Source organism: Sceloporus undulatus, chromosome 5 (assembly GCF_019175285.1).
Source record: "Sceloporus undulatus isolate JIND9_A2432 ecotype Alabama chromosome 5, SceUnd_v1.1, whole genome shotgun sequence".
Lineage (NCBI taxonomy): Eukaryota > Metazoa > Chordata > Lepidosauria > Squamata > Phrynosomatidae > Sceloporus > Sceloporus undulatus.
Genome location: NC_056526.1, coordinates 176,727,989 through 176,745,930, shown reverse-complemented (window position 1 = coordinate 176,745,930; position 17,942 = coordinate 176,727,989). Strand labels below are relative to the sequence as shown.

Here is a 17,942-nt window from a genome sequence, read left to right as displayed (position 1 = left end):
AATTGACCATATGGGGGACCAAAGAGCATTTCTGGTATTTAGTTCCAATGGCAGAATAATAACTGGAACAGTAATAAATTAGTAACAAATAATGCACTGAATTACCTTTCTGGATTACAGTGACAACTAATAACTTGTCAGGGGATCTAAGTAATAAGCAAAGTAACTAGCTTTTCTTTAAAGTAGCATTTCAAGCTTTGCTGATAAGCATAGTAATGATATCATTTATCCAATAAGTGCCTATAGCAACAATTACAGTCACTTTCTCCAGCAAAATACATGCATCATACAGTCAAAAATAAAATTATCAAAATTAATTAAAAAATATTTCCCAGGGAGAGAAGTGATCTTTAAGTTGCTCTTGTTGTCTTGCTGCCACAGCCAGCTCAAGATATTTTGCTACAAGATATTTGAGGCAGCATTTCCTTTTTCTCCACATACAAGCCATCAGAACAGGTAGATTAATTGTCCTTTAATCCTGACACTGAGATAGAATCTTCCAAACAAAAACCATAGGGAAGCAGGTTAGTTAAAAAGATATAACTCTACCCTTCAAAGTAGAAAAGCCCGATGGAACTGAGGGTTAATAGTAGCCTCGCAAAGTTGCTTCGCTCTGCTTCATGGTAGGGATCCCCCTGTTTACTGCTTCGGTTACTTATAACTTTGCCCTATAGAGAACTAAATATTAAAAGATAATGGCAGATACAGTCCAAAAAACTTGGGGGGGGGGGGCACAGTTGCTAACCCCAGCCAAAAATGTGCCTCATTTATACCAGTATAACTCCCCCACTACAATCTCTCTTCATTCTCATCATTCTTTCATCCCATATAATAACCCAGTGATCTCAACATGAATTCTCACTTTCTGGGGAAACTTGGCTAACAAGTGATCAGGTGGATTTTTACCAGATAAAACATTCAGATGTGAGGTATATTGGTGACTTGAATCTATGCTTTAAAACATGGGGAACCTGCAGCCCTCAAATGTGGGTGAACTACTCCCACCATCCTTCATTATTGGGAAGGCTGGAGTGGGGATGATGAAAATGGAGGCCCAATATCTGGAGGGCCACATGGCCCCCATATAAACTTCACCATTCAAAGCAGGAAAAGAAGACGAATGACAGGCTCTGTCAAGAGCCTCTTGTCCACTTACCCATATAAAGGACACCTTCTTTTGTTTTCCCTGCTGCTTCTGCCACACCCTGCTTGGTTTTCTCTGCTGCGGCCACAACTCCATCCTTGGCTTTATTAAATCCTTTCATGAACACATCCATGGCCAAAGAATGATTTATGTCAGGCACTGGAAATAAAAATGTTTGCATGAATAACAGCTTGTCTATGCATTCTTCTCCAGAGTGATCTACAAACTGGTACAGTCAAATTATTACAGAGATAATCCATCTAGGGAGGGAGCAGGGAACAAGACCAAGACCAATGGACACTCCATATTATATCTTCTGTATTGATACTGTATATGTCCCAAACTGACACATATCAGATCTGTATATACCATGCAAAAATTCAGAGTATTCAGAATTCATTGGAGACAGTCAGTCCATTTATCGACACTACACAATTATAGCAGTTTGATTCCACTTTAACTGTCATGGCTACATCCTATAAAATCTCGGGATTTGTAGTTTGGTACTTAGAATTTCTGCTAGAGCAGTCTAGTGCACTTCTCTACAGCACTGAATTCTCTAGTAGGCTGTTAAGTATCTAATCAGTGCATAAATCCCATGATATTTTAGGGTGAAGCTATGGTAGCAAAAGTGGTGTCAAACTGCCATAACCATGTAATGTGGATATATTGTAAATGAAGAAGTGCTATACAGAACAACCAACCATTGGTCTTACCTTTCTGAACCAATCACCCTCACATTTCATTAGCTGCACAGAGCAAATAGTCATGTGGACAGAGACACACCCTCACACAGCTCTCTATCAATTGCTTATTTAGTACTTATATTCACATTCTAAACATCAGAACTAACAAGAACCATCTGAAACAAATTAAAATATGAAAATATCATTGAAATTATAAACTATAAATTATATGTGTTAATATTACAAGTAGAGATTATTATCATACTCTCTGAGGTTACATATATGCAGAATTAAATTCTGATGTCTCATATTTCCTACAGAAAATGTGATGCTCAAGTAACATGGTGCTTATGTTCTTTTCTAAGATTTCCCCATCTTTTAAATCTTCCTTCCACATGGTAACTAATATACCCAAGTGACATAGTAAAATATGGCTATCAAGAGCTGTCTTAATGGGGAGCATTTTTATTTATTTAGTATGGTATTTATACCCCACCCTTCAGCCCTAAAGGCTATCAGAGCAGCTTACAATTATTATTTTTAACTAGACAGTTCCCTGCCCTCAGACTTACAATCCAAAAAGACATGACACAAAAGGAGAAGGGAATGGTGATGGGGAAGGGGATCAGGTCCAGCAGTTCTTCTCTCCCTCTGAGGCCTGGACCAAGGCAGATGGACAGGAGGGAGGTCTCTGCTTCTTAATAATTATTAATAATAATAATTTGTTTTATTTATATACCGCTATTCCAAAGATCATAGCGGTGAACAGCAAGTAAGCTAATTAGCAAGTAAGCTAATTTGCCCCCAACAGTCTGGGTACTCATTTTAGCGACCTCGGAAGGATGCAAGCCTGAGTCGAGCTTGGGCCCTTTTGCTGGTCTTGAACTCGCAACCTTGTGGTTTCGAGTGAATGGCTGCAGTACAGGCATTTAACCACTGCGCCACCAGGGCTCCTGGTGGTGCAGTGGTTAAGGATAGGCCTGATGGCGTTGGGCCTGTCTTTTCACTCCCTCCCAGGCCAGATGGAGTCAGATGCCATGGAGGGAGGGCTCTGCTTCTTAAGGATAGACCCGATGACATTGGGCCTGTCTCTTCATTCCCTCCCAGGCCGGATGGAGTCAGATGCCATGGCTCTGCTTCTTCTCTGCTCTTCACTGGTCCCATCTAGCTGTATGTTCTCCAGTTGTTCTAGCTATCCAAAGTCTCAGGCGAGGGTTTTCCCTGGAGACATCAGAAGTTGTATCTGGAGCCTTAAATATAGAGGACAGGTGCTCTCTCTCTCTCTTTCTCTCTCACACACATGCACACAATAAGAAAAGAAGGTTGTACTGTGCTTTAAGAAAGGTAAAGTAAACGTAAAGTGAATGTCTAGTCATAACCAACTGTAGGGGTCGGTGCTCATCTGTTATTAAGCCGAAGAGTCAGCACTGCCTGAGGACTGCTCTTGTGGTTATGTGGCCAGCATGACTGCACTGAATGCTGTTACCTTCCCACTGAAGTGATACCTGCTTATCTACTTGCATTTGCATGCTTTTGAACTGATAGGTAGGCAGGAGCTGGGACTAGTGACAGGAGCTCACCCCATCATGCAACACTTGGGCCTCAAACTGCCAACCTTCCAATCTTCCAATTGTCAGAATTGGCATCTTAACCACTAAGCCACTGCATCCCCCACACACAGCGAAAAGAAGTTGTACTGTGCTTCAAAATAGCTTGCTTATTTCCAGCAAGTGAGAAAAATGCATGGATTGAAAGGATATTGTCCACCAGTTTCTATAAGAGTGACACACACTTCCTTTTTTGTCCTTCAACAAGAAGGGGTATTGAAACGCCAGTTCATGTAATTCAAACATAGCCATGTGCCTGATCGCACACAATGTCATAGTGGAAATTGGACTTGCAGAGTTGAAGCACCAGGATGTTCTGACCAGCAAGGATGGCAGGTTCATCTGCTATAGGTTTACCTATTTTCTCAGAGCTTATCTTAGCCTGGAAATAGAATAGATTTCTCCAGCAACAATTACTGGTATCATTAGGGGGGTGTGGGGAGCACTGGGTGACACACACAAGAGGAGGGATGAAACCAGGTTGGGCTCTTCTCCTGCAACATTGTGTGTGTGTGTGTGTGTGTGTGTGTGTATGTACTCTGATGCTGTCTGGCACCCACCCCTTTCTCTCTGCTGCCCTGTCTCTCTCCATGAGGAGAAAGGGCAGTGCATACTCCTTCCATCCCCTCTCACTGCCTCACTTGCTTGGCTGCCAGGCAAGTGAATGAGTTAGGCAACTGTGTGTGGGGGGGGGGGGGGGGGGAGGGAAGTCAGGGTAAGTTGCTGCTGTTGCTGCCACATGGCAGACCTTCTGGGTCTGGCCGGACAATGTGTGGCCAGGGTGGGGGGCAGGCGAGAAAGGGGGAGGGAGAGTAGGCATGAGTGCACATTCCTCATGCCTGCTCCACTGACAGAGCTCCCTCCCTGAGGAGGAAGTTGAGGCAATGGGAGGGGTAAATGTGCCCCTTCCATTCCCTCCCACTGTCTCACTTGCCCAGCCACCCTGGCAGCAGAGTTCTCTGCTTCCACAACCCAGCAGCACTTGCAGGGTCTGGCCAGGGGCAGCCAGCCAGGTAGCCAGGGACAAAGGGTAGGCAAGCTACGCAGTGAGAGGAGGCAGAAGAGGCCACTGCCCTCCCACCAGCCCTCTGCACTGGATGACAGTAAGGCTAGTGATGCCACTCTGGCAACAATATTTACTTGTAAACTCTGAATTGTGTGTACACAACACACATACATGTAAGAACACACAAACAAATCAAAACAGCTGCCTGAATGTACAGTGGATCTTGTTGTATGCTGAGGTTTGGTTCCAAGATCCCCTGTGGATAACAAAATCCGTGGATGCTCAAGTCCCATTAAATATAATAAAATAGCAAAATGGTGTCCCTTATAAAAATGGAAAATCAAGGTTTGATATTTGAAATTTATACTTTTTTTGAACATTTTCAAACCGTGGATGCTTGAATCTGTGTATTAAAAAAATCTGTGTATAAGAAGGGCTGACTGTACTCTCCTTCTAGTGCAGTGGTTCCAACCTGTGGGTCGGGACCCCTTTGGGGGTCGAATGACCCTTTCATGGGGGTCGCCTAAGACCATTGGAAAACACCTATTTAATTACAGTTCTGAAGTAGCAATGAAAATAATTTCATGGTTTTGGGTCACCACAACATGAGGAACTGTATTAAAGGGTCGCGACATTAGAAAGGTTGGGAACCACTGTTCTAGTGCATGGCTACATGATTGTTCAGGCAAATTATTTACTTCCTTTTAGCTTGGAGATTGTACAGTCCGCTGTCTTCGAGGAGCTCAAGGTATTCCCCACTTCCTTTTAAGCAACAACCCCAGGAAGTGAATTAAACTGGGAGATAATAAATAAAGTTAGCCTAAGTAAGGACTTGAACTACCAAATTAGATACAGTTTATTACTTCACCTGAAAAACACAGTAGCATTTTCTTCAGTTACAATATTTTTCAGAGTCAATAATCTTTCTTATCCATCAACAATTTATCCATTGACAAGACACAGAATGATGTGCTTCTGAGTGATGCACATCTTTCTGCGTTGCCTCATTAAGACATCCTATTCCTTTAGTTGTTTCCTTTTCAAGTGAATAGGAATGAGCAAAAGCTTATATCCTTACATTCTTGATCTTATTCACTGCTCAGTAAAATGAGACCCATAAACAGTTGACAATTTAACTACCATTTATAAACTGGCATTCCAATTGGTTTATTCATTTCCTTTTAAAGTGCATTTTCATACTTCCATTTTGAGTCCTGCACTATGATTTCTTTTTGGAGGTGGGTGGGTGTCAACTATAATGGAAAAATGAAAGAAAACCTGCCTTGAATACAAAGGAAAGAACTACAATTCAACAGGTTTGTGTGGCATTCAGATGGTGCATTAGAAGTCTGATGCAACCAGTGATCACTGAGAAGCCAATTCTATTGATTTCCTCAAGGCACCTTGCTTTAAGTAATTGTCAGGGCTGGCCCGACCATTAGGCAAAGGCAGATGCTTCAGCTGGAGAACAGTTATTGGAGAACAGAACCGAATGCACCAAGCCTGTTACTCTAAGGGTAGAGCTGTTTCATCACTGCAGTCAAAAGAAGATCCAATGACCTGTCCAAACAGCTTCAGAATGAGGGACATCTTTCAGCAAAAGATGGTCTGATTCTGGTAAATGTGTTTGCAGTTACAACCATCCAGTTTACTCCAAGCAAGTGCCATGACTCCCAAGGAGATTTCACCCCCTAAACCCCAGCAGGATTGTAGAATGAATTCTCTTGCTCCAAAATGAATTATACAGTCACCCCTCCTAACGTGCGGATCTGAGATCTGCGACCTTGAATACTCAGAGGGTCGACCTCAAACGCGCCCTGCACACGCTCATGGGCATGTACTCCATTCAAGCCTATGGGACTTGAATATGCACAAGCCTCCATTTGTGTGTGTGTGTGGGGGGGGGTCTGGAACAGAACCCCCACGATAATGGACGGCCAACTGTATTTTAATATCTAAGAACATAAGGGATATCTTACTGGACGCGATCCATCCAGTACATCCAGTAGTGGCTAGTGGCTCCCATGTCAGTAGAATAGTTCATCTACAGTTCTCTGGGTTTAAATTTGGCCTTTAAAAGATCTTTTCAGGGTGCTGAATCCTACACTCAAAACTATAGGTTTAACACTATGGATAGCTTCTTTACTATTCAGATTTAACATTTTTTAACACTTTAACACTTTTAGATAGCAGTTCATTACAGTTCAGATCAAAACCAGGAATGGGATCACTGGCCCACTGACATGGAAGTTGCCACTCCAACAGCATCTTTCCACCTCTATTTTAAGCAGATAGCACTATGTTGTCTACTTGTGTTCTAGTCAAATTAAATATTTAACAATTCTGAGGTTTAATTCTGCCATGTTCAAATGCCAGAAAGAGCAAAAGCTCATATTTCTGCTTTGGTTGCTGTACAGCTAGCCCTTCTGAACCATGATTAAGTGAGTAATTGTTTTAAAAATAGGAGTGTGAATTGTCATTTAACACACCCAGAGGTGATGAAAAGAGGCATCCAGCAGCTTTAAGGGAATGATATGACTGGGAAGAAGCATTCAACAGTCTTTATAAGGAATTATAAAGTGAGACAGCATCTCTCCATGTTGTTTTTAAAATTTTTCCCCATATTGAAAGTGTTCAAATACCAATTACAGAGTTACACAGGGATATATTTGCAGTCACAGAAGGATGGCCTGTCTCTATGCCTTTGATTTCCTTTTATTTGCAGTGGTACAATTCAAAACAGAAGCTTTTCACTTTAATTTCATTTCAGAGAGATACAGAGTGAATGAGTGAATAAGAGATTATTGCATAGCCGAAAAAGTGTCTTACCACTTCTGTATTCAAGCTTTATTTGGGCTGTACCCTAGTATTATCGCATGGATTTTGCCAAAACTGCTGTCCAGGTCCAGTCCGGCTCCAGTGTGGGTCCTTGAACTCGCTTTGGCAGCTATTTTTCAAAGTTGGAAAGCTCCCGACATTGAAAAATGGCCACCAACGTGAGTTCAGGGACCAGCATTGGAACTGGGCTGTGCCTGGATGGCAGTTTTGGGGAGAAAAGCCGTGTGATAACACCAGATTACATCCCAAATGAAGCTTGAATTCAGCAGTGGCAAGATGCTTTTTTCAGTGGTGTGATAATCTCATGAGTGAGAGAAGTTGCTTTAACTGTTTTCAGTTATTAGGGTAGTATTTCAAGACCATGTCTAGCCTAGCTAGTCAGATAAACAAGTCCTAACATCTGCCTGGATTTTCTTTACTCCTGGAAAAAGTGCAAAGACTTCTTCAGGCTTCTTAAGAAAGATAGCCAATTCCCCTGCCAGAAGATCCCTGGCTGAGTCTGTTCTTACACACTTTATCAGAGGCAATGTGTAAGTAAATGGGGTGTATCTATAAAAGCTTAGGCTAGAAATTTCTTCTTCCTAGTTTGCCTCAAAATAGTGCTGGATTCTTTCATATCTTCATGTCATGGAAACCCACTGGGTGACCTTGAGCAAGTCATACTCTCTCAGCCTCAGTAAACCCAGTGACAGGTTTGTCTTAGAGTTGCCATAAGTCAGAGGTGATCTGAAGGCACACAACAACAACAAGAACAGCAACAACACAGGGCAATGCAGAGCATTAATATGTGGAAGGGGAGTGTTAATGGAGTCCCTGTTCTTGGGAAAAGGTGGAAGTAAAGAAATAAATTTTGTTTGTCATGCCTTCGAGTTGTTTTAAATCTATAATGGGGCTTTCTTGGAAAGATTTGTCCAGAGGAGGTTTGCAATTGCCTTCCCCTGAGGCTGAGAGCATGCATCTTGCCTGAGAAAACCCAGAGAGTTTCATGGCCAAGCTGGGCATCAAACCCCAGTCTCCAGAGTTGTAGTCCAACATTGAAATCACTTCAAACCAACAACCTGAAATTAAGCAGACAGGCTGCATTTGTACCATGTATGAATGACAGCCTTATGAGCCTGTTGCAACACAAACAATCAAGAAACCTGTTATCTTAAAGCAAAGCTGGGCAAGCTGCTGCTTTCTGAGTGCCACACCACAAACTCTCATCTGTCCCCATCCCTGGCATTGCTGCCAGGGCCCACTGGGAATCACAGTCCAACAACTGGGGCCCCCCAAAGTGTGCCCAGCTTTGCCTCAGAGTCCTGTTAGTCTTTTTAATGCTGTAATTCTTGTTGTTTCCATCTGCCCATGGGAGGTTTAGCACCGAAACCTGCTAGAAGGGATGCAGTTGAATTCCTGAGCAGTCATTCAGGGTGAGGCTCTGGAGGTGTTTGCTGCTACTCCTTCCATCATTTTAGAAGCAGTCAGTGTTTCACTGGGGAAAGAGAGAGAAGATAGAGGATGCTGTCCTCCATGATCCTGGTTGGGAGACAGGCACATGTGTTGCCTGTTAGCCAAAGTGGCTGCCGTTCAAGCCTCTCTCTTGGAGGTTTTTCAACATTCCTGGCAGATTCCCAGGATCCCAGAGATGTGATGCCAATTGACCCCAGTGCCACAGGAGGGAAGAAGGAGAACTGAACCACACATCTCTCCATTGGAAATAAAAGGAAGCAAAAGATGTCTACAGGTGGATTCGGAGTTCTTGAAAAACAAGTGAGACACCTGTTCACATGGACCTGCTTTCAAGCTATGGAAGATGCTCTCTGGGGCATCCACAGACCCACAGCCATCCTCTTAAACCAATTCTAGAGATTTGTTGTAGCAATTGTCATGATCTCTACCCCCCCCCCCCCCCCCCCCCCCCAAAATCCCAGTTTTCATCTAATTCAGGCATTTTTTGTTGTGTGCCTTTGAGTTGTTTTCAACTTGTGGTGACCCTAAGGCGAACCTGTCATGGGGGTTTTCTTGGCAAGACGTGGTCAGAGTCATCCCCTGAGGCTGAGAGAGTGGTCTCTGTGGCCGAGGGAGGATTCGAACCCGGCTCTCCAGAGTCCTAGCCCAACCCTGCTTTGGAAAAGGGCCGGCCACAAGGCTGCCTAGGCAGGGGTCCAAAACACACCTCAGAAGCAATCCAGTTTGAGACCACTTTAACAGTCTTGACTAGGAAATCCTGGGAGCTGCAGTTTACTGTGGCCCCTGAGCTCTGGACCCCACAACAAACTCCAACTCCCAGAATTCCATAGCCTTGAGCCAGAAAAGACTTAAAGTGGGGCCAAACCGGGTTATGGATAAAACTCAGACGTCAAAAGCCCACCAGTCTCCCTCCATCCCTTCTTGCTTACCTTCCTTCGCCAGGTGACTTCGCTCCCTGGAGCCTCGGGACTCTGGGGACCCAGTCCAAGAGTGGAGGGCTTGGAAGAAAAGGGGGAGAGAGAGAGAACAGAGAGAGCCTTCCCCCTTCTCCTCAGTACATCCCGGCAGAGGAAGGATGGAGGGAGGCAAGAGGAGGAGGAGAAGGAGGAGGAGGAGGAGGAGGAGGGAGGCAGTGGTCCCCGGGAGGCAAAGGATGGGAGGAAGGCAAGAAGGGAGACGAGGCTGGAAGAGAAGGAGGAGAAGGAGGGCTGCCGTGGCGCCTCGGGGCTGTGGACGGGAAAGAGGGAGGAAAGCAGTCTCTCCTTTTTTTCTCTCCCTCGCCCCTTCTTCTTCTTTCCCTCCGTCGTCAGGCCGCGCCCAAAAGGACCCCACCCTCCGCACTGCAGAAATAATCCGGTTTGACACCGCTTGAACTGCCAAGGCTCAAGGCTGTGGAATTCTGGGACCTGAGCTTCGCTGTGCAGCAGAGCTCCGCTCCAAAAGAATCATCATCATCATCAACAACATCATCCTCCCAAAGAAACTTAATATATGAAATGCTAGGATCCCTAGACCTCATTTTATTGCCCAGAAAGAAAGCCCTGGGCATAATAATAATAATAATAATAATAATAATAATAATGTGCAGGTGTTGCATTTCTATTCCCATAGGCTGCACCTGCACCGCAGAAACAATCCGGTTTGACACTGCGTTAACTGCCACAGCTCAAGACTATGGAATTCTGGGCATTGTGGTGGCTTGTAGCATCAGAGCTCTGCTCCAAGGGAATAATAATAATAATAATAATAATAATAATAATAATAATACCTCTTGCTGGTCAATGACCGAATATATATATATATATATATATATAATACCTTAATAAGACCTTATTTCATTGCCCAGAAAGATAACCCTGGACATACAAAATAATAATAATAATAAAACAAAAAAGATGTTATGTTTCTCTTCTCATGGGCTGCATCTGCACTGCAGAAATAATGCGGTTTGACACCGCTCTAGTCGCCATGGCTGAAGGCTATGGAATTATGGGATTTGTTACAGCACCAGAACTCTGCTCAAAGAGCAAGTCCTATTGCCTCCAACTCTTATTTGTGGGCTTCCCAGAATTCCTCAGTTAGTCACTCTGGGAAACAGGCGGATGAAGAGATCTGTTCATTAACTCCTACCCTAAGGAATGTCTGCTATAAGGAAACAGCGCTAGGAATGGATGGCTGTGCAAAAAGGTGAACAGCTAAGAAAGCAGACTGGAAGGAAATCAACTCACTTGAAATGTGATGCTGGAGGAGAGTTCAATGGACTGCTTAAACATGAATATGATCTTATGGCAAATCTAACCTGAACTCGCATTAGAAGCAAAGATGATGTACAGTCATCCCTCCATATTTGCGGCTTTGATATTTGCGGATTTGATTATTCACAGATTTCATTAATATGTTCTCTCTAGGACTGTCTAGGTCCTCCAGTGCAACTCTGTGGTCAACTTTAACTAAAAGTTGCACTGAAAGACCATTTGTATCTACTCCAGTGCCATTCTATGGTCAGTGTATGTTGGACATTGACCACAGAGTTGCACTGGAGGACCTAGAGATTCCTAGAGAGGTGTCCTCTCAGGTAAAAACAGTGCTTTTGTTATTAGCGGTTTTTCCATACTTACGGGGGTCTTGTTCCCTAACCCTAGCGAATATGGAGGGACAACTGTAATAACGTAATATAGATGATGATGTAAAAGATGTAAGTATTTGATTGGCCAAAGCCAAAGGGTGCTCAACAATAGCTTCTTTTCATCTTGGAGAGAAGTGACCAGTGGAGTCCCACAGGGTTCTGTCCTGGGCCCAGTGCTATTGAACATCTTTATCAATGACTTGGATGGCAGAATTAGGGGTATACATATCAAATTTGCAGATGACACCAAATTAGGAGGAGTAGCTAATACCCCAGAGGACTGGATCAAAATTCACGATGACCTGAATAGACTAGAAAGCTGGGCCAAAGCTAACAAAATGAAATTCAACACAGAGAAATGTAAGGTACTGCACTTAGGGCGGAAAAAATGAAATGCACAGATATAGGATGGGGGACACCTGGCTGAAAGAAACTACATATGAAAGGGATCTAGGAGTCCAAGTAGAATCATAGAATCATAGAGTTGGAAGAGATCTCAAGGGCCATCCAGTCCAACCCCATTCTGCCATGCAGGAACTCTCAATCAAGGCATCCCCAACAGATGGCCATCCAGCCTCTGTTTGAAGACCTCCAGGGAAGGAGACTCCATTACACTCCGAGGAAGGAGTGTGTTCCACTGTCGAACAGCCCTTACTGTCAGGAAGTTCTTCCTAATGTTGAGGTGGAATCTCTTTTCCTGTAGCTTGCATCCATTGTTCTGGGTCCTGTTCTCTGGAGCAGAAGAAAACAAGCTTGTTCCCTCCACAATATGACATCCCTTCAAATATTTAAACAGGGCTATCATATCGCCTCTTAGACCACAAGTTGAACATGAGTCAACAGTGTGATGTGGTAGCTAAAAAGGCCAATGCAATTTTAAATTGCATCAATACCAGTACAGTGTCTAGATCAAGGGATATAATAGTGCCACTCTTTTTTGCTTTGGTCAGGCCCCACCTGGAATATTGTGTCTAGTTTTGGGCACGACAATTAAGAAAGGATGTTGAGAAACTGGAGCGTATCCAAAGGAGGGTGACTAAAATGGTGAAGGGTCTGGAAACCATGTCCTATGAGGAGCGACTGAGGGAGTTGGGGATGTTTAGCCTGGAGAAGAGAAGGTTAAGAGGTGATATGATAGCCCTGTTTAAATATTTTGAAGGGATGTCATATTGAGGAGGGAGCAACCTTGTTTTCTGCTCTTCCAGAGACTAGTACCCAGAGCAATGGGAAGGAAAAGAGATTCCACCTCAACATTAGCCCTTATGGTTTCTTCCAACTCTACAATTCTATGATTCTATGACTAAACTGAGGACTTTATCGCACTGCCTCTGGTGCCCCACTTACCTGTTCTGAATTTGGCTCAAATTAAGTAGGGTTGCTGTGTCCCTGTCTCTCATATCCAGGCATCTAATTTGCATTTTATGCAAATTGCTAAAATTTCTCATTGCTTCCTTTAAGAAGAAATTTGGTGGAGAATTATGTCCCTATTGAAGAATAGATCAGTTTGTACAATTAGAAGGACTGCTAGGTCTGAATTGAGACTCTAGAAGGCACAGTTAGAGTAGTTAAAACTCTTTGCCTCCACTGCAGTCCAGCTCCACTCACCTCCCTTACCTGACCCTGGTTAACAACTTCAAGTTGCTTTGGAAAAAGAACCTGTGAAGTTCCCAATGGAAACATTCCTCCTTATATAAATGTGGTCATATGGAGGTCATCTAGATTGGAGCCATGGGGAAGAGAGGAGGGAGTTAAAGCCCTCCCTTCCTTCCACATCATCCTTGCTTGCTATTTACACTTTACAAAAACATTCACACATAAGAAAATCACTATGCCAATTTGCTGTTTTACAGGTCAGTTCAGTGTTACATCAGCCTTGATCTACGGTAAACAAAGGGTATAGATAATGCTCTCATCTTCACCCTTGAAATAAAGAAGTGTTTTTTAAAAAATAAATCTAATCTCAAGCTTGGGGCTCTAGTTCTTAGTGCACTCAATAAAATTGGATTGTGTTTCTCCTTCACAATACTTTTGTTAGCCATTACTTCACCAAACAGGGGGTGGGAACCATGCAGCCCTCCATGTGTTTTTGGACTGCAACTCCTAGCATCCCACACCCTTGGCCAGATCTACATGAAGAAAAAACTGAATTTTGCCTGAATCTGTGCTGTTCAGGACACATGGTGCCTGGTAATTTTCCTGAAACTGGCACATGACGCATGGTCCAATCAGCACCTAACTCAGAATAAAACTTCAGTGTAGACTACTGCTGTGAACAAAACAGGTGCAGGGTGGCTCTGGGGCAAATGGATGGCAGAAAAGTTGACAAGTCCATTGAGACCTTTCCCCATTGGCTCTATGATCTTGGGATGCTGATAATTTCAGCACATCCATAGCTGAAAGATTATGTAGTTTCTGTTCCTGGTCACCACAGAATCTGATAGCAGGAGTAGCCCTATACATTTTGGTGCCTGAGAGAAAAAGGCAAAATGATGTCTTCCCCTTTCATTTCATGTACAGAGGCAGCAGAATCTTTCATTCTGGCTATAGGATAGGGTCCTTTATTCCACCTAAAAGCAGCAATCTATTTTATGGGGTGAAGATCAGCTAGGGTGTAACACACAGCTTTGTCTTTCAAGAGAGCAGAATGACCTGGGAACTATGGAGAAACAGCTTGGGGACTGTCACTGCTCCTCCCTCCCAGAATTGACCACTTGAGGCAGTTGCCTCAACCTATGTAATGATAGGGCCAGCAGCGTCTGAAAGAGGTGAGCAGCAAATCTTTATGCAACTATCCTATGTGAAATTCCACTTTTTATGTGTTTTCAAACTCATGGTCTGACAAATTCATTTTATCTAGCTTGCAAGTTGCTTAGCATGCTTACTATCTCTAATGTAAGAGAAGGAGTTTTGTGGAGGACTTATTTCCCTCCTACATGCTGGGAAGGGAAGGACTGAGAACAATAATGTTTGTTGCTGTTAGACAAAAGCAAAAGGAATACTTTTTACATTTTATCTTCTCTCACTATCCCTCTGTTTCTTGCTGGTCTAACCCAATGTAGAGGTGCAGACAGAATGCAAGATGGGCCCAGTATTCCTCCCTTGAAGTAACCCTGTGGAGATTATCACACATAGATGGAATAGGGATGGGATCACTCTCCCGTCCTTATCTTGTCCATGACAGTGATCACGTGAAAGAGGGGAGTATATCACATGGAGCTTTTGGGTGGTTTTCTGGGTCAGTTCAGGGTCACTTCCGATGTGAGTGCACTTCCAACGATGTGGTTTGAGGTCGTAAAATGACTGCGTTATCAGACACCATTGATTTCTATGGGAGCCCCTTGTGAATTGCTTCAGCAGTTTTTCTGAAGTCACCCCTGATTTTGGTAAAAATGGGAAAAAGGCGACTTCAGAAAATTCACTTCCAGGTTGCCTTCAATTGCACTGCGACTTGGTCTGGTCTGGAATGTAGCTTTGCTACTGCTCTGGTACTCCACCGCAAGCGCCCCAGGAGGAGGAGGAGGAGGAGGAGGCAGCTCCCCATTCCCTTCCTTCCTGGGGATGATGCCCATCATCCCCAGGAAGGGAGGGAGACGGAGGAGGCAGCCCCCCAATCCCTTCCTTCCTGGGGATGATGCCCATCATCCCCAGGAATGGAGGGAGATGGAGGAGGCAGCCCCCCATCCCTTCCTTCCAGAAGATGATGCCCATCATCCCCGTCAAGGGAGGGAGCTGGAAGAGGCAGCCCTCCCCGTCCTTTCCTTCCAGGGGTCCCTGTCACCCGCGGGAAAGGAGGGAGGAGGAGGGAGCCCCGCCCTCGTCTCCTTTTCCCCACAGGGTGACAATTCGAATCATTGAGCCCTCTGGTGTGGTAATACAATGTGCTCTCACTCCCCTTTGCTTGAGTCTGCATCACGTGACTTGCTTGGAATCGAACTGACCACTTGTCCCTCACTTTGGAAGGACAACAGAAAGGCAGTCAGGTATGGTAAAACATCCTGTTTTTACCTCAGTTCGCATTGCTAGACAGGAGTGACTGCGGATCTCACGTGTGATAAGGTCCGCTTTCAGATCCTGTCACTGAATCAGCATTGCATTAATGTGAATTGCCTGGCAATGCCACTTCAATTCAACAGGACAATGATGAGACAATGATGAGACAATGATAGGATCTGCACAATGTCATCTGAAAGTCTTTCGTGTGATTGCTGTCAATCATGCTTTCTGGACGGGATAATGTCTGGATAAGCACGATGTCATCTGAATGTCCTTCCCATGTGGGAAGGATGGGACAGGGACGAGACAAGGATGGGACAATAACATCCCCTCCCCCATGTGATAATCTCATGTACAGCATATCTATATCTATCTATCTATATCTATCTATCTATCTATCTAAAGAGGGTGGGGGGAATGAACTGGGTTGCGGTAGTATGAACTCTATGTGGGAGTTTATTTCAGTACAGCAGTCATTTTTTCTTGAGAAATTTGAAATGGTGCTATCAGCCACAGGGTGTTAAATAAGCTATTTTTGAGAAAGTGAGTGAAATAGAATTAAATTCTATTTAATTTACATTTATTTAAAGTCTGGGCTTTGCAAATATAGTGACTTCAGAAGTGTTAAATGTCACGCTGTAATTATAATAAGAATTTGTGTCTGTTACTCTCTAATAACTTTCCTTACTTGCTGGGATCCCAGTGGAAGGTCATGGGTCCAATGTCTGTGAGGTGGTGAATCTATTTTGGATTTTATTCCAGATTTCAAATGAGCTATCCAAAGTGCTGAACCCATTTCAAGAATAGGGTACAAAATGAATCTAAATTTCAAATTAAAACTCAGACCAGATTCACTACCTCTGTGATACTGGAGCCATCAGCCACCTCTGTGGGATACATTTTCCTGTTTGGAGGATTTTGCTGCCTGAGGCAAAACACTAAGTAAAACCCAATAACCAAGACATTTTGCCAAAGGCATTTTGCTGCCTGAGGCAGAACACCAAGTGGCATCCATCTCCCACCTCCCATCTCTCCATCTTATAGTGGATAAATTATTTCAGCACATGCAAATTAAAGTCCCATGAGCATTGCTGACCACATGTGGCAGGAAAATTTTTATGCATTCATTTAGCATATTTACACTCTGCCCTTCAGCCAAAAAAGGCTCCCAAGGGAGTTTACAAATCATTAACCTGACAGTTCCCTGCCTTCAAGCTTACAATCTAAATAGTACATGACACATTAAGGAAAATGGAACGGCAGCGCAGGAAGGAATTAAGTCCAGCAGATGTTGGGCCCTTGGTAGTGGTGGTGTGGACCCGTGACTGGGTGCTGTCTTCTCTCTCAGAGGCCAGAGCAATGACAGTTGCAACATGTATCGAGTGGCTATCGCCAGCTACTGGTGCAACGCATGATGGAATATGTTTGGCTGCTCTTCTCCCCTTCTGAGCTCAGATCAATCAGGAATTTATTTAATTAAATAAGGAACACGTTGCTGCCCTTTCCAAGTCTAGTGGGAAAGCTAGTACATGCAGAGAGAGCTGAGATACATACATGTGCAATGTGGTTGGAGAATAAAGGGCCACAATGCTATTATTTACAGTTTATAGTATAGGCCTGGCCTAGGACTCATATCCAGGGATCAAACAACCCGACTGTTATTTAATGAACCCCATCTTTTGCCTCACCTAGGTGGAGAGGGGGATGAAGTATGAAGGGCAGCTATAATATTTACATCAACACAAAGCCATTGCATGATGTCTTTTTGCAACCTGGGTGTGGAATAAGTCAACTAGCCCTGCAAGATGGGCTTGACTGTTACCCCCAGAGGAACCCTTAAAAACAGCAGGGATAATACTCTCCCAGGCCTATCATCCTCTGAAACCTGGTCTACCACAGAACCAAGTTATGACGGAAAATTATCCAGATTAACATTACATTTTAAGTAGGCAGAAATAGTGGGTGGCAAGGCACACTCTGCCTACTTTTGGGCTAATCTTTCTAGCAGCTCTCATCTCAGTTTGGACTCTGCTTAGGACTGCTTTCTCCCTTTCAACCCAGGACTGCCTAGACTACACTTCTGTTTGTCATCCTGTGTAAGGCTTGGGATCGACCTGGCCTTTCCAGTTCTTGTGGACTATCAGTGTGATCACTTAGGCACTTACACTTTAAACAGGACAGAAGCAACTTTCCCAAGCTCTGGTTCTGTTAGAAAGCTGCCATATTTTGGATTGGATCCTTGTTCCATTTGGTTTAATATGGTCTACACTGACTGGTGACTGCTCCCCTGGGTTACGAATAGGAGTCTTTCCCATGCCTATCAGGAGATACCTAGGATTAATCTTAGGACCTTTTGCATGTAAAGCAGTGATAGGCAAACAGGACAAGTCTTCATTAGCCTCATTCAGCATGGGGGTGGACAGTTGCCATGAAGGTGAAGCATGTTTCAGAAGGCAACTCATTAAAAATATTTATTAAATATTATTAAATTCATTAAAACTATCTCTACTCATTATTAAACAGTAAAAGCCCTCTATTCATAAATTATATATTATTATTAAATATATATAAATGAATTTTAAATATACTT

The 17,942-nt window shown here is 43.6% G+C and overlaps 1 protein-coding gene across 1 annotated transcript in view; it reads right to left on the bottom strand.

The window, feature by feature from the left end:
* The window catches only part of SNCA (synuclein alpha), a 76,464-nt gene extending 66,652 nt beyond the window's left edge, over nt 1–9,812 (bottom strand). Inside the window, exons 1-2 of the mRNA XM_042467133.1 lie at nt 9,663–9,812; nt 1,157–1,303 (exon numbers count right to left, since the gene is read on the bottom strand). Coding sequence (XP_042323067.1) covers nt 1,157–1,277 — 121 coding nt within the window. The 5' untranslated portion in view covers nt 1,278–1,303; nt 9,663–9,812. The remainder of the gene's footprint in view (nt 1–1,156; nt 1,304–9,662) is intronic.
* Between the last annotated feature and the right edge of the window lie 8,130 nt (nt 9,813–17,942).